The following is a 19,832-nucleotide window of genomic DNA, read 5'->3' on the forward strand; positions in this document are numbered from 1 at the left end:
TTCGCCTGTAACAGAATGTGGGCCATGACTGGGCCATGACCAGAGCCAGGGGGGGTTCATCGCCATAGGGACACACGTACAAGGAAATTGCTACCAAATGCTGCCAATGTGACGTCACTGGGATGCTCGAAAGCTGATTGGTCGCCGAGATTCGAGTAATGTAGTCAATTCTGGCGCACCGGCGCAGTGTTTTCCGACCGTTGCGTGTTATTACTTTGGTTGCTATGCAAAGTTTTAATATGTTGGTTCAATAATATAAACACATTTTCATGTGTTTGAAGCATAGGTGTAGCAACGTATCTCTTTGGTGAAGGATACCTTTCACCAAAGTTTCAGATTGGTGAAGGATCCTTCACCAATCTTGGACAATGCAAGGGAGGGTCTTCACCTACCTATGCTTAGAACTACTGGATTCGACGGTTGATCAAATGTCTGTTTTTTAACCCGCGCCCGGCTGGGGGTCCTGGATTTCCACGCCCTGCTGGGGGGGGGGGGGGTGTTTGAACACCCCCCCCCCCTTCTAACTCGGCTCCTGGGCCACGTAGCGATACGCGGAAGGCGGCGTTCGAAAGAGCGCCAAAAATAATGACGAAATCACTTCGGTCACTTTTTTGGTCAGGTCAAAGGTCAGGTCACTAGAGGTCATTGAAGGCAAAATTTCGCCGATTTCCAGGTCGAATGTCGACAATTTCCAAGAAGCCAACGCATAGCTCGGGAACCAATAGAGCTACAGCGCCACGGAAAAGCGCATTCGATGGCCCTATTAACGCCCTTTCTGAGTAATTCGCTCAGATTTGACCTAACGTCAACGGTTTTGCCTGCAGGGGGCAAAAACTGCCAAAATAGACGATTTTTCGGGAACAGTTTTTTTCTGCAATAACTTTTGACCCAAGCCTTGCACGAGCTTTCTTTTACCGACATCGTGTTCCTCTTGTCGCATCGAATGAACTATAATTTGACATTGAAAGTTCAACTTAAAAATTTGACCTCTGCTCTGGTCAAGGTCATGATTTGACCGGACATTGTCATGTTGCATATCAGTGGATCTGTATCGTCGAGCTGAACATATATAAGACGTTTTCATCGCTCTAGCGTGCCTCTTTCAAAAGTTAGTCGCAAAAAACTGCTAGATACCATTCGTGACCTGAGATGACCTCAGGGGCATAAACAGGGGTCACGGGTGCCGTTTTCATGTTCAGTGTGTCAAAGTTACTTGTAATTTAGTGTTTGAGAGTGTTTAGAATGACTTTCGTCCGAAAAGGACGGTTTTGAATTTTCTCCCATTGACTTATAATACCTAGAGAGGTCGCAAAATTGACCCGACCCTAGGTCACCGATATGAAAATTCCGAATTTTGTACATACTGTTGCACTTATCAATTGCTGAAAGCTTCAAAGCGATCCGTCACTTGGTGTAGCTATGGCATACATTGAAACATTTTATGATGTGTTTATGAGGTGAGGTCACTAGTAGCGACCTGGTGACCTGACCTTGAAGGACCCTGGTCTGAAATTTTCACAAAATGTATAACATTTGTAGATGATAAGGTGCCGCCGTTTTTCAGATATCCGCGAAAAACCGCAGGGGGGTGGGTGAGTGTTCAAGTTAACCCCCCCTCCCAGCAGGGCGCGGGTTAACACACTTTGACCATTTGCCCCAGTAGTCAAAATTCCTTAGCCGAGGCCCTGATTTACATCTTGCTGTCATGGCAAGATGCACAATTCAATTTTAGGCAGGCATTGAAAATTTGACGTTAATGGGATGATAAGGGCGTAAGATATCTGCGAAAAACAATGGGTTGGCGAAATTGCCCCCCCCCCCCCCGCTTGCACTATGCGTGTTGGTTGGCACGGTCCTGTCCCTTTTCATAAGGTTCAGGTGGCATCCTTCACCAATATTTTTGGCGCTCCTACACCCATGGTTTGAAGGTCGCAAAAGCTTAACATAAGTGGCAACCACACTTTGTATTACGTTTCGTCTCATATATCATGAAGAACAACCAAGTATTTCAAGGTGGGAACATGCTGAGGAACCTCAACCAAGCTATTCATTTTGCAATGGATCTTAACATAATCTGGCGTTTTTTAAAGTTTCCATTTTTGCAATTAAGCTGGTAGGTAATAATTTTTCAGTGCTCGCAGTGCGCATAAGTACCTTGACCTAACATGATACACTCAACAAATAAAATGTTTAGAGAAAGCACGCAATGTAAACAAACTAGTGCTACAATGGCAAATTGAAATATAAATGAGCTCTTTACTTTTTAGTATTAAAATTTAAATTGTATATAGTATGGTCACATACTGCGGGCTGGGTTCATCTCAGTCTCGTTGCAATGTTATCAGAGCTGTAAAAATGAAAACAAATGTTTTTGCATGGTATTATTGTTTATTTTCAAATTGGTCACTAAAGTTATTTCATGGGTAGGTGCTTACTGCTTAATCTTATTCAAATTTATTTATTAGTTGCTTGTACTGTCAGCATGATGTTAGCCAAATTTGTTTGTGATGAGAGTTTTCTGTTTACAGGAAAGCTGAGGCGAGGGCGAGTAGGTCCCTGAGGAGGACCACTGCAAAGGAGGTCAAGGAGATTCTGGGGGCAACCTGCGAGCAACCTCTAAACCAGCCAGCAGGGACCTCTGACAAGTAAGTCTAATGGTTTATGTTTTCACTCACATTAAAAGTGCTCACAAATATCCATCAGTGTTAAAAATCCTGGCCCGTCTTGAGCGACACCATTTTAATTCCCATTGGTGAAATGCATCAAAACATTCTTTTTGCCATGAGTAATGGTAACTTTTTGTCGGCATAAGGCCGCCACTCAATCCAATAAGGTGATGTCTCAAGTCACATCCACTAAATGTTCTGATAATGACCTATGCTGGTCCTAACTAGTGCTTAGAAAAAAACTGAGTTGTTTCAGTCTTGGTTGATGTTTGAACAATTTTATACGCAGTGTTTTTTTCCTTCTGAAAAGTGCCATGCTAATCACGAGCGAATTCGTGGGCAGTCGCCAAACGAGGCTTAAAGGGACACTCCCACCTTAACATTAGTTTTGAGTTGAGATAGCCAAATTGGTGGCCATGGCCTGCAAATACCGGTTTGGGCACTCACAACATCGACAAATGCTTTAATTCGGAGATATGGAATTTCAAACTTGCAGTTTTTGGATTCTAAGGGGCTAGTGCATTAGTATGCCCCCTTAGAATTTGTGACGTCAGCGGAGATCTAACGATTTTCAAATCTTTTACTAAAACGTTTGGTAGCACGCGGTGGTATATGCTGCTTTGCGCGCAACAAATGCCGCACTTTCAAATAAAGTCGCTAGGAACAGCGGAGATCCCAAAAAGTAAACAAAAGTAAAAGTCTAATATCTTGAAAACCGGTGAATATTTTTCGATGAAATTTGGTAGATATTCGTTTTCGCTCTTTCTGAACCGAGCGACATCACTTTCGTGCCAATTCATTAACTTTTTTGAAGGTGGGAGGGTCCCTTTAATAGTAACGGGAAAATGGATTAATGCAAAGCCAAAGGGCATGCATTTTTCGTTGTCCGCGAAATCTGTCACTTTCAGTGCGTAGACTAGGCTCATTTAAGTGTTAACGTTTTTTCTTTTGTTGCACAATATTTAATTGTCAATGTCTTTCAAGTGATGTAGCGTAATACTGCTTTCACAGTGCCGCTGCCGGTGTCGACACTGGCAGCCATGGCCGGCGCCGAGCTGACGAGTTCCAACCTGGAAGCTCAGCGCGAGGGGCTGGCATTTGTTGCCGGCTTCGTGGCATACAAGTGTCACCACATCGACGCCACCCCCGGTAGCCGGTCTCCTGACTTCTCGGGCGCCGCTGGAGACACTGAACACCCTGCCGAACAGCTGAATTGTGACGATCAGCCGAGGCCAGCTGTTTGTTCTGTCACAAGCCTGGATGGCCGCTGTGGAGGAGTTCGAGCGGAACTTCTGCCTGCTGATGGGGGCAACTGCAGATCAGGGGCCGCGAGTCATATGGCGTCTCAAGCTGTTCATCGCCGTCAAGCAGCCTCAGCTCGGCACCCGCGTGTCCAGGAAGTTGGCGAGCACCCGTCTCCACCTCCCCCTTCGGTCCCTTAGCCTGACTGGACGAGGTCCGGCAGCTGAAAAGAGCCGACAGAAAAGTTGGCCATCATGCAAGGAGCTCTAGGTGAGCTGGTAAACCGGCTCGTGTAGCGACTACGAGTCGGCGTGGTGCTGTGTGACTCGGTGTGGTGCGGCCGGCTCTGTGTGGGTGCTGTGCGACTCGGCATGGTGCCTCCGGCTGTGTGTAACGGCTTTGCGACTCGATGTGGTACGGCCGGCTCTGTTGGTGCTGTGCAACTCGGCATGGTGCCTCCGGCTGTGTGTAACGGCTGTGCGACTCGGTGTGGTACTGCCAGATCTGTTGGTGCTGTGCAACTCGGCGTGGTGCCTCCGGCTGTGTGTAACGGCTGTGCGACTCGGTGTGGCACGGCCAGATCTGTTGGTGCTGTGCAACTCGGCGTGGTGCCTCCGGCTGTGTATAACGGCTGTGCGACTCGGTGTGGCACGGCCAGATCTGTTGGTGCTGTGCAACTCGGCGTGGTGCCTCCGGCTGTGTGTAACGGCTGTGCGACTCGGTGTGGCACGGCCAGATCTGTTGGTGCTGTGTGACTCGGCATGGTGCCTCCGGCTGTGTGTAACGGCTGTGCGACTCACTGTGCGACTCGGCATTGGGTAACGGCTGTGCGTCTCGACATTGTACCACCAGCTGTGAGTAACGGCCACCCGTAAGCGAAACTTATAATATTTAGTGAAAATGTTTATTCGATTTTTCTCAGCAATGCAACTTAAGTGCATCCGTCCTGAGCGCCCTAGCAGGGCAGCGGAGCCGATGTAATTTCGGTGACTACTGACTCCTGACTTCTAGTTCCAAAAACTAATTCCGACTCCTCAGGGCTGCGGAGTCGGAGTCGGAGTCGGTCGGAGTCGACAGTTGTGACCTGAGTCGGAGTCGGAGTCGATTTTAGACACCCGAGCCGGAGTCGGAGTCGGAGTCACCGAAAATCTGTCGACTCCGCAGCCCTGCTAGGTCTGCGGAGTCGGAGTCGGTCGGAGCCGACAATTCTGCCCGGAGTCGGAGTCGGAGTCGCAGCTGGTTTTTGAAAGCCGGAGTCGGAGTCGGAGTCACCGAAAATCCATCGACTCCGCAGCCCTGCGACTCCTACTCCGGGCAGAACTGTCTATTCTGACCGATTCCGACTCAGACTCCGGGCAGCCCTGCAGCTCCGCAGTCTGCGGAACCGATGAATTTTTGGTGACTTCGACTCTGACTCCGGCTCCGGCTTCCAAAAACGACTCCGACTCCGATTCCGGCTCCAGTTCGACTCCGATCAAAGTCCGGTCCCAACTCCATAACCCTGCGCCCTGGGACCCATACAAGCCTCGCTGGTTTCGGCCCGCTTTTCCTGGACGTGACCTTATATCACTATTACTCACTTTAAAATGCGACATATTTTCAATTTCTAGTGCGAAAAGTGCTCGCGATAGCTTTTTGGGCGTTATAACACGAAAAAATGCCACCGAAAAGTTCGTAGTAATGCTCTATACATAGGCCGGCCGCGGCGGGAGCACCCCAGTGACGTCATCCGGGGCCGGTAGGGGGAACGTAAAAAATTCCCTAATGAACCTACCTGGTATATAGGGCCTTGACCAGAGCAGCGATAGTAACGTAATCTTGGCAGCGATTGCAGCTGTGACGTGAAATTCAAGCATTTATTTGGCAAATATGCTTGCATCGAAAAAGAGCGTGTGAATAAACAAAACTATGTGATGTATAGGTGCATGGAGCAGTGAAGGAATCTTGGGTGCATGTAAGGCCTAGACTTCTGAATTCATTTTAAAAGGGATAAAAATGCAAGAAATTATCCAACGATTCGCATTTATTGCTTAGGCATGGGTGTGACTAAGCACCCATTTAAATTCAAATGTTTAGGCCTTACATGCACTTATATATCACATCTGTCATTTGATAATCCTCAAACAAAACTATGCTGTATTTGCCTCAAACAAAATTACGTTGTATTTGCCGTGTATTGTGCGCTTGCATTCGCGACCTAGCCCAACTAGAAATTGATCAAAGTTTCTGCTTACATTCGAAATTAAATATTTCAAAATACAAATGGCATAGGATATAGCACACACAAGTGTAAACAAGTCTGTGGACATAACAATCCAAAAGTACTCCTTATAATTTCAGTGGAGGAAAGATCCTGATAAGGGCACTTTTTTGTTGGACATCATGTAAGGTCAGTGTGAAAACTGAAAACTGTAACAAACCTTTGTAAAGTCAGCAGCTGCGGCGATAAGAAAAATAACGACCTCAGGCATAGAGCTCACGACTGCACATATCATCAGTCTCCAAAGGAACCCTTTGGGAAGACTGTGCCTAGTGTTTGACGACAGATTGACGCGCGCGATAATTCACCGTCAAATATAGTTCTTTTCGTCCAACTATTTCATAAAGCCTTCTCCAAACGCACACAACTCGTCAGGGTGGCGCTCTCGGCACCGTGGACCCCTTCCCCATTCACCCACCGGTGAACCAGGCGGCCAATGTTCCCTCGCGTCTCCGGGGGCCGCTCCCCCACGGGGAGCTTCTCCGGGGAGCTACTCCATCATGTCGGCACCCTCGCCGCCGGTGGCGTCCTCGCCCAGCTGCAGGTCCTCCAGCATTTCCTGCAGGGTCACCTGGGGACCCTCGTAGCCGCCCTCGTCGTCCAGGTCCACGGCCACCTTGGTGGCGTCGCGGTAGATATTGACGTTGCCGCGCACACTCGGGTCCTCCTCCAGGTCCTCGAGGAACTCGGCGTAGTCGCGGTCCTGGCTGCCCGTCTCGGCGTCGTCGCGCAGGTGTTTGAGCTTCCAGCGGCGGCGGCGGTGGCGCGCCGCCGGGTCCGCGAACACCTTCTTCACCAGCAGCACGTCGGGCAGCTTCTCCTCGGACATCGCCTCCAGGTGGTCGTTGTTGACGTTGCTGTTCTTGAGGTCGAGGCCGAGCACCAGGTCGCCCGGTTTGAGCAGGTGTCCGAGGTGGGAGCGCGTGTGGATGGCGGCGTCCTCCTGGCCCAGCTGGCTGCTGCGCACCACCCACACATCGGCCACCTGGTGGCGCGTGCTGAGCGCCCCCTGGCCGGCGAACGTGCGCCGCTCGCCGCCGCGCTGCACCTCGCAGTCCATCACCACGAACTCCGTGAGCTGGCGCGGCCCGCCGACAGCGCCGAACGGCTGCCGCCAGTACTGAGCGCCCGACACCTCTGCCACCTGGCCGGTGCTCGGGTCGATCAGACACACCACGTTGGCCACCCGGAACACCACGCACAGCTGGCCGATGCCGCCCATCTGGTGGGCCAGCCGGCGCGGCAAACACACCACCGTGTCCTTGCACACGGGCACCAGCTCCACGCTCAGCGTGAACTTGTAGTTGTACGTGTTGTTGCGCACGTCGTGCGAGATGAGCTTCTTGGAGGTCTGCGTCCGGCACGGCACCACCGACTCCACGAACGAGACAAACTTGCGCGCCTGCGCCTCGTTCGCGAACATAAAGTCGAGCCCCTCGTGCACCGGCTTTATATTCACTGTCTGTTCGTGCATTTTGTGTTTCAGTATCAACTGCTCCAGGTAGTAGAAAGTCTTTTTGTTCTGGCCCTTCATGCGCAGCTGCACTTGCGCCTTCCAGAAGTCCTTGGCCTCGGCGCGGTGGCAGTCACCGCACATCTGTGTGTTGACGACAAACTCGACGATGAACACCTGCTGGAGGATGGTGCCGTTCATCACCTCCTTCTGGATCGTCAGCTTCACCTTGATCCGGCGCGAGTGCGGCTCGGTCCACACGAACGCCGCGTCCACCAGACGCACCTGTGACAGGCCCTTCAGCTTCTTCAGACACAGCGCCAGCAGCTCGCGGGTCTCCAGCGCGCACTTGACCCACGAGTCGGGCGGCTGCAGGTAGCGCTCGCAGCTCTTGCAGAAGTAGAGTACGGCCTGCTTGGGGATGCCATCCGTGATGTCCACGTGGGTCCGCAGGCAGGCCACGCACATGCTGGTGGGGTTGGGCTCGATGGGCGTGCCGCATTCGCAGCAGAGGATCCGCGACAGCGTCGGATCGGCCGCCACAAACGCCACGTCTCCCTCCATTTTAATGCGGCGTGTGTCTGGAAGAGACAGACAACATGTAAAATGACGATAATAACTCAAGTTTATTGTATAAGACAAAGCTTTCGATACATAAAGTATCTTGATCACTGTCAATGAGATGTAGAATATTTGAAAATTCACAAATAACAAAAACCGACGCAAGTCGTTGCATTTCTTTCTTCCTAACATGTGACATTCACCCTATGACACTTTCACTGCTAATTTTGCTGCTATGCTAGACCATGTAATAAACCCGTTTCTTGTGTTGAACGTATTTCTTGACATGATATGAGCCGCTTCGAGACATTTTCGTTTTCGTTTCTTCATATTTCGTTCCAATATTTTGGTATCGTCCCACTTCGGCAGGTGCTGGCATTCTTCTATGTGTAGTACGATCGCATTGGAAGTCCGGTGAAATTTGACATCGCTCTTATGTTCCTGTAATCGCGTTTTTAATCCCCTTCCTGTCTCGCCTACGTAAGTCTTATAACACCCCGAACAAGGCACTTCGTAAACAATGCTCTTCTCGGAGCCTTCGTTTTTCTCTTTTCTTTCTAATATGTTCTTGATTTTCTGTCCTGAGTTCGTAGCAATCCGCACACCTATGCTCTCTAGTTGTTTTGAGATGGCATTCGCTTCTCTTGAATAGGGAATCGTTATCCATCTATCAGGCTTGTCTGTACGCTTCTTCGTTTGTCCTCTCTTCTTTTTCTTGACGATTTCTTCTGCTTTTTTCCTCTGCTGTATCAGAAAACCCTTTGGGTACTTCAATCTTTCAAAGGTCTCGTATATGTGCTGAAGTTCTTCTTGTAAGTAGTCATCATCACAAATCCTAAACGCTCTAAGGAAAAAGCCAATAACTATACCACTTTTCACCCTGTCTGCATGAGCCGAATAAAAATGCACGTAATCTTCCTTATTGGTAGGCTTTCTGAAAACTTTAAATTTGAAGTTGCTGTCTGTCCTCAAGATGGAAGTGTCTAAAAATGGCAGCTGGGCGTTCTGTTCCTTCTCCAATGTAAACTGTATCTTTGGGTTAACAGCATTCAAGAGGTTCAGTTTTTCGTCCAAGTCCATGTCTTGTGGTACCACTACCAAAACATCATCCACGTACCGCATCCATTCTGAATCAGGGCCGATTATATCTAGAAGTCGTGACCGTTCTAAATCTTCCATATAGAGACACGCGCCAATGGAGCTCAGCGGTGACCCCATGGCTAACCCACTGTGTTGAACGTATTCTGATTTGTTAAACTTGAAACATCCAAACCGCATGCATAATGTCACCATCTGCATGTACTGGTCTCTTGGTAATGGCAGGATGTTGTCATCTGTGGCATCTACTACTTTTTTGATGGCGTCTAAGGCCCCATCTACAGGGACGTTTGTGAATAGGGCTGACACATCAAAACTGGCCAGCTTCTTGTTAGAGATGTCGTTTACTTCTTTTAGTCTCTGCATCATGTCGTTCGTGTTCCGAATATGAGCCGTACTCAGTGACCCTAATGCTTTGGTGAGTGGTTTGGCCAAAACTTTAGCTATGTTGTGGGGAGCGCTTCCGATGCCGGATATAATTGGTCTCATAGGCATACCCTGCTTGTGCACCTTTGGTAAGCCCTTCATTCGTGGTGCTGTTGGGGCTTCTTCTAGTAAGTGGTATAATTTCTTCCCTCTTTCAGACGTTTTAAGAACTTTCCGTGCTTCTTTGTTGAACAGTTGACTTTGTTTTTCCGTATGTCCTACCGGCTTCTTTTCATATGTTTCCGAGTCATTCAACAGTTCATCCATCTTGGTCACGTATTGTTGCTTATCCATGATGATGATTCCGCCGCCTTTATCTGCTTGAGTTACTACTATGTTGTCGTCGTTTGCTAATTTTTGTAGAGCACGCATATATCTTTTGGGCAAACTGCTAGGTTGCTGGTCGGCCATAGCTTTACAACATGCTAAAATACCTTGGATGAATCCCTTATCTGCATCGGTGTCGTTCCACTTATAGTTCCTTTCAATATGTTCTGCAAACGAGTACTTATCTCTCCCGGCATCAAATTTCAAGCCCAATGAAAGAGCCTCCTTTTCGTTGTCAGATAATGACCGTGATCTTTCATTGGGCTTGAAATTTGATGCCGGGAGAGATAAGTACTCGTTTGCAGAACATATTGAAAGGAACTATAAGTGGAACGACACCGATGCAGATAAGGGATTCATCCAAGGTATTTTAGCATGTTGTAAAGCTATGGCCGACCAGCAACCTAGCAGTTTGCCCAAAAGATATATGCGTGCTCTACAAAAATTAGCAAACGACGACAACATAGTAGTAACTCAAGCAGATAAAGGCGGCGGAATCATCATCATGGATAAGCAACAATACGTGACCAAGATGGATGAACTGTTGAATGACTCGGAAACATATGAAAAGAAGCCGGTAGGACATACGGAAAAACAAAGTCAACTGTTCAACAAAGAAGCACGGAAAGTTCTTAAAACGTCTGAAAGAGGGAAGAAATTATACCACTTACTAGAAGAAGCCCCAACAGCACCACGAATGAAGGGCTTACCAAAGGTGCACAAGCAGGGTATGCCTATGAGACCAATTATATCCGGCATCGGAAGCGCTCCCCACAACATAGCTAAAGTTTTGGCCAAACCACTCACCAAAGCATTAGGGTCACTGAGTACGGCTCATATTCGGAACACGAACGACATGATGCAGAGACTAAAAGAAGTAAACGACATCTCTAACAAGAAGCTGGCCAGTTTTGATGTGTCAGCCCTATTCACAAACGTCCCTGTAGATGGGGCCTTAGACGCCATCAAAAAAGTAGTAGATGCCACAGATGACAACATCCTGCCATTACCAAGAGACCAGTACATGCAGATGGTGACATTATGCATGCGGTTTGGATGTTTCAAGTTTAACAAATCAGAATACGTTCAACACAGTGGGTTAGCCATGGGGTCACCGCTGAGCTCCATTGGCGCGTGTCTCTATATGGAAGATTTAGAACGGTCACGACTTCTAGATATAATCGGCCCTGATTCAGAATGGATGCGGTACGTGGATGATGTTTTGGTAGTGGTACCACAAGACATGGACTTGGACGAAAAACTGAACCTCTTGAATGCTGTCAACCCAAAGATACAGTTTACATTGGAGAAGGAACAGAACGCCCAGCTGCCATTTTTAGACACTTCCATCTTGAGGACAGACAGCAACTTCAAATTTAAAGTTTTCAGAAAGCCTACCAATAAGGAAGATTACGTGCATTTTTATTCGGCTCATGCAGACAGGGTGAAAAGTGGTATAGTTATTGGCTTTTTCCTTAGAGCGTTTAGGATTTGTGATGATGACTACTTACAAGAAGAACTTCAGCACATATACGAGACCTTTGAAAGATTGAAGTACCCAAAGGGTTTTCTGATACAGCAGAGGAAAAAAGCAGAAGAAATCGTCAAGAAAAAGAAGAGAGGACAAACGAAGAAGCGTACAGACAAGCCTGATAGATGGATAACGATTCCCTATTCAAGAGAAGCGAATGCCATCTCAAAACAACTAGAGAGCATAGGTGTGCGGATTGCTACGAACTCAGGACAGAAAATCAAGAACATATTAGAAAGAAAAGAGAAAAACGAAGGCTCCGAGAAGAGCATTGTTTACGAAGTGCCTTGTTCGGGGTGTTATAAGACTTACGTAGGCGAGACAGGAAGGGGATTAAAAACGCGATTACAGGAACATAAGAGCGATGTCAAATTTCACCGGACTTCCAATGCGATCGTACTACACATAGAAGAATGCCAGCACCTGCCGAAGTGGGACGATACCAAAATATTGGAACGAAATATGAAGAAACGAAAACGAAAATGTCTCGAAGCGGCTCATATCATGTCAAGAAATACGTTCAACACAAGAAACGGGTTTATTACATGGTCTAGCATAGCAGCAAAATTAGCAGTGAAAGTGTCATAGGGTGAATGTCACATGTTAGGAAGAAAGAAATGCAACGACTTGCGTCGGTTTTTGTTATTTGTGAATTTTCAAATATTCTACATCTCATTGACAGTGATCAAGATACTTTATGTATCGAAAGCTTTGTCTTATACAATAAACTTGAGTTATTATCGTCATTTTACATCTGTCATGGATTCGTTACAATAGACAGACAACAGTAAGTTGAAAACAAGTGACACTTCTTATTGAGGTTGGATGGGCGTTAAGCATGCAAAACTGCACTGCAAAGCACTTCTAGCTCCTCCCATTGGAATACATGACATTATTTTTGCTCCTTAATTGCAGTTGAAGCAGTGCAAGTTGGGAGCAAGAATAAAGACATGCATTCCATTCCACTGAAAGGAGTGAGACTGTGGTTTATGCACACAAGTGCTGTGTTCCAGCCCTTAAAGTCAAGTTTAAGCATTATCATACATTCCAGTGGACACAGCCTGAACTGTCCATCAATGCCAATGCAGCAGTGTCAGCTAAGAAGCAAAACATTTAGGAACTGAGCACCTATATCATGATCTGAATTGTGCTACATCAACTCAACATATGCTAATAATCATCCAGTGAGGAAGCTTGGTATGTGGGATATACAAGCCTTCAACATCCTCTAGGAAATGTAGGAATTCTCAAAATAAAATACATGAAAAGAAAGAACACATCCTTATAAGCTTGAAAAGTGACACAGGACATCAACTTATAATATTTTTTACATAAGTCATGAAATATTCAAAAGTTAAGTACAATCAACTGCCTGCTGAGTTAGGTATGGTCAGGTATGCTAGGTTAGGTATGTTAACATTTCCTAACATAGGTACATTTCCTATGTAGGTATGTTAGGTATGTTAGGCTGTCTTGGCATTCCTGCTTACTGACTACATTTCCATTGCACAAGTTAATCTAATTTTGCAAAATGGATTTTCTTGATATCATTAAGAAATCATTTAAAAATGTAAATGTAGGATTAGGTAGTAGCTACACAGCCATCAATATCCCTACTCATTTTTTTGCAAAAGGTGAAGCAGATAGTATCCAAGAAAAACACCCGATATTTCATTAAATCACTTTAAGCATGTAGTGGGAACGTGTGCCAGTTTTGGTAGTCGTAAAGCAGGCAGCACACTTGTTTTTTACAACCAAGGAGAGGCGCTTACCCAAGAAAGCATTCTAATCAAACCAAACCAAACATGACCTAACCTTAACTACAACCTACAACCTAAAACCTACCACCTAAAACCTACAACTACACCCTAACCTACAATGCCTCTCCTTGGTTGCAAAAAAAAGTGTGACGCCTGCTTTACTACTCGTTACTACCAACCTGTTTTTTTGGGGGGTATGTGATCGCATGGACAATTTTCTAGGTCAATGTATAAATGTATGGTTTACAGAAACATGGTGTGATTTTTATTCCATTTTGAGGCCCCAGGCAGGGTAAAAAAAAGACGATATTCAGCATGAGCAGTGTGACGTTCACTGCATGCTGTCTGCTGATCATCTAGCACTTAAGAGAGTTTAAAAAGTGAAGTCAACTTTCACTGATGCATAAAAACTTAAAGACACAAATGATGACACATGCCAGGTGGGCGAGTATAAAAAAAACTATTGACGTCAGCCAGATCAAAAACCGTTATTTCATCTCTCAATCTGCCATCACGTTCACGATCAGGCTACTTGTAGCATGTTCACATGTGTACTGTAGATGTCAAACTGAAACTATTTGAGACTTACTGTTCATCGATGTACTGTGCACACCTGTGGTGGAACTATAGGAAGGCAACTATGAATCGACTCATTGTGAGCTATCACAACCTTCTTAAACGACTTATCGGGTTATCGAAATTTGAGAGTACGAGTATGACATGTGCATATTTTAGAGTGCTGAATTGTGAAAGCGTGTTCAGGAAACTTATTTATAAGTTTCTGAGAAGACTTGAACAAAGCCCCAATAGCATCATTGAAGCAATCAATTCAGGGGATCTCCGTTTCAGATCAAAACTGAGACGCTTTTGGCTCAGTAAGCTCCATTGTCATGCTGTGCTACATTGAATGTGCATCGACTGGGAGTGTGCCTTAATCGATGTTTGTTGCTCATCCATCATCCATCTGGTACATCCATCATCAACTCATAGCAATGGACTGTTAGTCTGAAATACAAATCTATCTATCTATCTATCTATCATGTGAGCGGGAGGAAAATTGAATTTATCAGTTTCTGTAACTATCTTCTAGGTAAATACTTAAAAAAATTGTAAAATTTCCCAGTTATTTACCTACCGTCCGTATTCCACTGTAGGCCTCGTGTGTGTTTTACACAACTTCCATGAAGCATGCTATGTCGCATAAGCGCCAGTTGTGTCTCAATGAAATGATGAGTAGCTTGTGACCACGAAATTATTGTTTTCCCCTCATTCATTGTATATCAATATTGGCCATCCAATAATTGACATAGATATATGATTGTTTTATGTGTGCAATATCAGGAAGAAGCTGTTTATCATTTTCCTAGCAGCTTCTTTCAATAAGTAGGGAAGCAGCGCAGGGATTATCAAGTGGCAGCTCTGCTTTTAACGTGCGTTTTTAGAAATCGTAAACGTAAAGGCATTTCACGCACAAATCACAATAGGCCAACAGGGAGAAAATTCAGAAAATTAATGGAAAAAAGACATCCGAGCATCGGCCATCAGTCGGTGAGTCTGAAGGCTGAAGCTTGCGGCATGCTTCATAAGTTAAGTGGGCTGCGAGCTGGACTGGGAGCTGGGCTGAGAGCCGAGAGCTGGAAGCTGAGCTGGGAGCTGGTCTGGGAGCCTGGCAGCTGGGCTGGGATGAGGGGAGCTGGGCTGAGAGCTGAGTTGGGAGTCGTATGATATCTACATATAACTGTCATATGAGTACGCAACAGGGAACTTTCTGGGTTTCAAGTCTTGAGCGCCGCCGAAAACATGTTTACGCAAACATGTTGACTCAACATCCTCATCGTAGCCCGAATGTTGTTGAGCAGGTCAGTAGAAATGACACATCAAATATGATCTGTGGGGCATTGCTAAAGCTCAACCGTAGCCGGTAGCTTAGAGAACGATTGGGCATCGACTTCGCGCCGTGGGGCTGGCAGCGCACCTATCAAATACGCTCGCCCAAACAGGCCGTTTGGTCTCCTCAGTCCTCGGGCACCACTATAATCTCGGTCGCCCAGTCACCGCCGGCACCTAACCAGCCACCAACACAGTCCCCACCTTCCTGACTGACCTCTCCGGCCGCGCCGTCCCGGCCATCGCTCCCGGTCGAGTTACCCCGAATGGGACACCTTGTTCAGCGGGCGGGTCGTCGGCAGGCTGCACCATCGGTCGCGCTGCGCGCTGCCAATCTCGGGCGGCGTGTTATCAATCTGCCGCCGCCGGGAAGCCGCACCAGCCGCCGTCGGAGCCGACGGGGTGGGGAGGGGGGCCGCCGGGGTCCCGCGGGAGTCGTGGAGGTCGCTACAAACGCCGGCTATTACCCGCGGCCCTGATCAGCGCCCGATTGCTGCCGGAACAAGATAGACCGTGTCTGGCCGGGACGAAGGTCATCTGTCGCCGGGCGCGCGTGGCGGCAGACGTGCGGGGGCGGGTCCCTCGGGAACCGGTCAGTGCTCCAACGCGCTGCCACGGCAATCCGAGTAGGCATTGAGACGACTTCTCAATATTTCTTATGAAACGCATCTGAGTAAAAGCATACATAACAGAACAGCTGATAGGTAAAGAAATGGCCAAATATCCCATTCGTATGCAAACAGGGAAACAGCATTGGCAACGGGAACCGATTGGACTGGTTCCGTTTCGGTTACAGCACACGGCTATGCGGCAACAAATATCGGGTTATTTATGGTAGATGCATCTAGGGAGCTAGCCCATTATCTGAATTGGTGTTCTGATTCAATGACGCAGTGTATGTCATCGACTTTAAGTTACCATAAGCAGCGAGTGACTGCACAAATGCTCTCAGTTTAGATTGCATTTGCTTTAAAATCGTATCGATAGTTTGAGGCTAACTGCAGCCGACCCGTCCGACATAGTAAGCCTAAAGATCCGGGATTGATAAACGTTCAACGGTAGAGTGTATACTGTGACATGCGGTGTAACGGAAGGTGCGGCAGACATCCACTGACTGAAGCCGTGTCGGTCTGCACGGTGGTCGAACAGGGTGCTCCGAGGGCGGGACGAGTGGTCAGTGGTCACTGTGCTGATGGACTCGGACAAAGGAGCCATTATGGTGTCCGTCCAGAGCACCTTCATACACTGGACAGACGGACCGCGGCGGTCCGACCATACGACATCGTCTGTTATGCGAACGAGTCGTTTGTAGGTGCTGACCGGACCAACCATTAGCTTGACTGACCGTCTATTTTAGTGGACCGACTGTCTGTCGAACATGAACGTGTATTTGGGATTTTGAATAGCCAGACTAGAGTTGGATCTGACCGTCTATTTTACTCGTAGTAGACCGACTGTGAGTTGGAGCTGACCGTCTGCTTTTGTAGATCGTTTGTTGGTTGGAATGGAACTGACCGTCTATTTAAGTGGCTGTCGATTGACCCTGATCGTCTATTTTAGTGGCCGGTTTGTTGGTTGGACCTGAACATCTATTTTAGTCACTGTCGGTTGGATCTGACCGTCGATTTTAGTGACTGTCGGTTGGACCTGACCGTCTATTTTAGTGGCTGCTGGTTGGACCTGACCGTTTATTTTAGTGACTGTCGGTTGGACCTGACCGTCTATTTTAATGGCCGGTTTGTTGGTTGTACCTGACCATCTATTTTAGTGACTGTCGGTTGGATCTGACCGTCTAATTTTCAGTGTCTGTCGGTTGGACCTGACCGCCTAGTTTAGTGGCCCGGCTGATGGCTGAACCTGACCATTTGTTTTAGCGAGCCAGCTTAGCTGGACCTGACCGTTTAGTTAAATGGACCGACAGCTATCTGTTGAACCTGACTGGGCCGTCTATATCGAGTGAGCCTACTGTAGGTTGGACCGAATCTTTCCTGCTGCAAAAGCTGGGCCAGTTAACAAATGAAACATCCGCTTTGGTCAATAAATGAAAACGAAGGCATGTGAGCTCAGCGGTGCACGAGTACTGCCGAACCGAACCGAAACGCCGATATCCGAAAGTCGAAACCAAGTAACGAGCCTTGCTCAACCAGGCACGTAACCAGCAAAACCAAAGCCCATATATCGTCGGACAAACGGCAATGGAGTCACAGGTGCAGCTGAGCCCCGAGGTGTCGCAGCTCTGCCGAGACAGCGCCGCGCTCGATGGCAGCGGCCGGCCCGGGGACCGGCGCGTCGGGTCGACGGTCGTTAGTTTTCTGTCTCCCGCTGATCACCCTGCCGCCGCCGCACTCTGCGGGCCGCGGTCAGAGGTGCCGACCTCCGGACAGGGCCATTTGTCCCCGGTCGGCCGGCCGCAGGTGGCCGGTGGCCGCTGCCGCTCCGGTCCAGTGACGTGGTCCGCTGTGGTCCAGTGACGTGGTCCGCTGTGGTCCGGGGCTGGTTCACCCCAGTCGTCCACTGCCGTGGTTATTTGTTATCCGGTGCTGGTCCAGGCTCGTCATCTCTGGTCCGGTGCCGCAATTCGCTCTGGTCAAGTCTGTTCCACTCTACTCTGGTTCGGGCTGGCCCGCTCTGATCCAAGAGTTGTCCCCTCCCAGAGGTTTGCGGGCGCGCTCCGAATACCGATTACGGCCGGGTGATCGGTCACGGCTGTCGGCCGGCGACGGTGAAGCTGGGAGGCCCTGACGACACCGCTGATAATGTTAGTGACACAGTCAACTGACCACTGACAACTCCTCTGACACTACTGGCCACACAATCCACTGATACCGACCAGTGAGCAGTGACCACTGGCCGGAGATCACTGGTTCTAGCCGCTGCGCCACTGCCACTAACACCCGGTGACCTACTCCAGTCCGGTCACCACGGGCAGAGCCGTGACATTGACCAGAGAACGGTCAGCCTGCGGAGCTGTATCGGGTCGGAGGTCGCCGGGGTCTCCCAGCAGCAGCAGCCGGCCGCTCGGACGCCGGCCGACCGCTGATCGGTCCGGCCTCCCGGCTGACGGCACCCCGTTAACGTTACGACAATGATGATTGAAGTGATTTTAATTGATTTCAGTCGGTAGCGGCGTTTCGATGAGAGGTCAAAAGACGTTCGGTTTTCGAGTTGAGATCCAGTTTTGACTGTTTTGAGCCTCGGAGTGATGCGAATTGCGATCTTCGTTTAGATTCTACGACAACATTCAGTACTTGGCGGCATGTATGTTTACGTTCTCGCTGTTTGATAATTAATATGAGGCAATTATTTGATTTGATTTTTTTACATACCTTTTTTACCTATTTAGGTAGGTACATTATTTTTACAGCCCAGGCATGCGCTGCGCTGGCTGCCGAGCTTTCCCGTGTCAGGTAGGGCTTGGTTTACCGATGTTTGTACGGTAAGCGTATTCCTACTTCGATTAAAAAATGGAAATAATAGATACAAGCCAGGCACGTAGCTAGGATTTGGCCAAGGGAGGGGCGGAGGAATCCCGGGGGCCTCCTTTCTACAGGGGGCCTCCTCCCTAAAGGGGCCTCCTTTCTACAGAGGGTCTCATGCCTACACAATTACATATACAACATAATGCATTTACTTTTGTTCAGCTTTCATATGGCAAGCGCACTGGTATGTTTCTTTATTCTTACCGCTGCAGGCTGCAGCGGTAAGAAACATACGCATATCACAAGTCTCCGAGTGGCATGATAACGGGCAAAAAAAAAAAAAAACTCGGGCGCCGGCGGCGGCCGGACCGCAGCAGGAGGGGGAGGATCTGCGAGGAATGGGAGGATACTGGATGACGGTCAGAGTAACACTTGGTGTATTATCATATATCGTTCAAGCGCTTAACCGTATTCCGGGCGGGCTCTGAAAGACTCTGAATCGGGCGGGGGCCTTTTCTGGCTCCCGTCAGAACTCGAAAAGCACGAATCGTAGCGACAAACGGCAAGGGCGTTTGATAGTTCGTTGAACGACTTACAACTTTTGTAAACAACTTTTTTTTGGGTCAGGTCAATATTGAGGTCGCCAGAGGTCATAACAAATAACATGGTTTATAACGACCTACATAGATAGGTCAACTTCAAAATCTAACCTAGGAAAGTCACGCTGGGTACCAATCGACGCGTCATGACCAGGCGAACGGTTTGGTACACTAACAACTATTTAGCCCCATCATGTCGTGATTTATTGGCTAAAAACTGTTGATGACCTCACCTCACCTCAGATGATCCTTCCCGGTGCTCCTGTCAGTAAATGCCACCTGGGTGCTTACAGATCAGATAATCTGACGTAATTCAGAAAGAATTGGGTGGTTTTGACTCGTTTTCTCGAAGCAGGACACAGTTCATTACCTATATTTTCCAATAGGCTTGTCACGATTCTGACCTTACTGACGTCTGCAAGATTGAAACTATACGGTTATCAATTCTTTCTGTGTGAATTATGCCACGTTTACTTGCTGTAAGTAACACATGGTTTCGTTAGTAAATTTTCCTAGGTCCAGGTGGTTTGCTTCATTTACGCCGTAGATGAAACAAACAATCGATGGATAGGTATAGGTATATTAAGTTCCCGGTCAAATAAA

The 19,832-nt window shown here is 47.9% G+C and overlaps 1 protein-coding gene and 1 long non-coding RNA gene across 3 annotated transcripts; one reads left to right on the top strand and one right to left on the bottom strand.

Annotated features, from left to right (window-relative positions):
- Positions 1-183: 183 nt before the first annotated feature.
- On the top strand, positions 184-4,738 carry LOC122382304. The gene is made up of 3 exons (XR_006256660.1): positions 184-2,013; positions 2,529-2,645; positions 3,678-4,738. It is a non-coding gene; the product is annotated as an uncharacterized LOC122382304 (long non-coding RNA).
- A 1,325-nt stretch (positions 4,739-6,063) lies between these two features.
- Positions 6,064-14,520, bottom strand: LOC122382303 (60S ribosomal export protein NMD3-like). Of its 2 annotated transcripts, none has more exons than XM_043367479.1 (2): positions 14,460-14,520; positions 6,064-8,202 (listed from the first exon to the last, which is right to left on the bottom strand). In XM_043367479.1, the coding sequence occupies exons 1-2, from the start codon at positions 14,512-14,514 to the stop codon at positions 6,659-6,661; spliced, it is 1,599 nt and encodes a 532-aa protein (XP_043223414.1). In that variant the 5' UTR covers positions 14,515-14,520; the 3' UTR covers positions 6,064-6,658. The 2 variants fall into 2 exon arrangements, with proteins under 2 accessions (XP_043223414.1, XP_043223415.1); XM_043367480.1 differs by having other exon boundaries at positions 14,456-14,502.
- Positions 14,521-19,832: the final 5,312 nt, after the last annotated feature.

Source organism: Amphibalanus amphitrite, unplaced genomic scaffold, assembly GCF_019059575.1.
Source record: "Amphibalanus amphitrite isolate SeventyFive unplaced genomic scaffold, NRLGWU_Aamphi_draft 000136F_arrow, whole genome shotgun sequence".
Taxonomy (NCBI): Eukaryota; Metazoa; Arthropoda; class Thecostraca; order Balanomorpha; family Balanidae; genus Amphibalanus; species Amphibalanus amphitrite.

Excerpts from the sequence above, each read along its gene's own strand:
- LOC122382303 (XM_043367479.1), bottom strand. The coding sequence starts at position 14,514 with ATGCTTCATGGAAGTTGTGTAAAACACACACGAGGCCTACAGTGGAAT. Across the intron at positions 8,203-14,459 it reads CCTACAGTGGAATACGGACG|ACACACGCCGCATTAAAATG; the intron begins GTAGGTAAATAA and ends TGTCTCTTCCAG.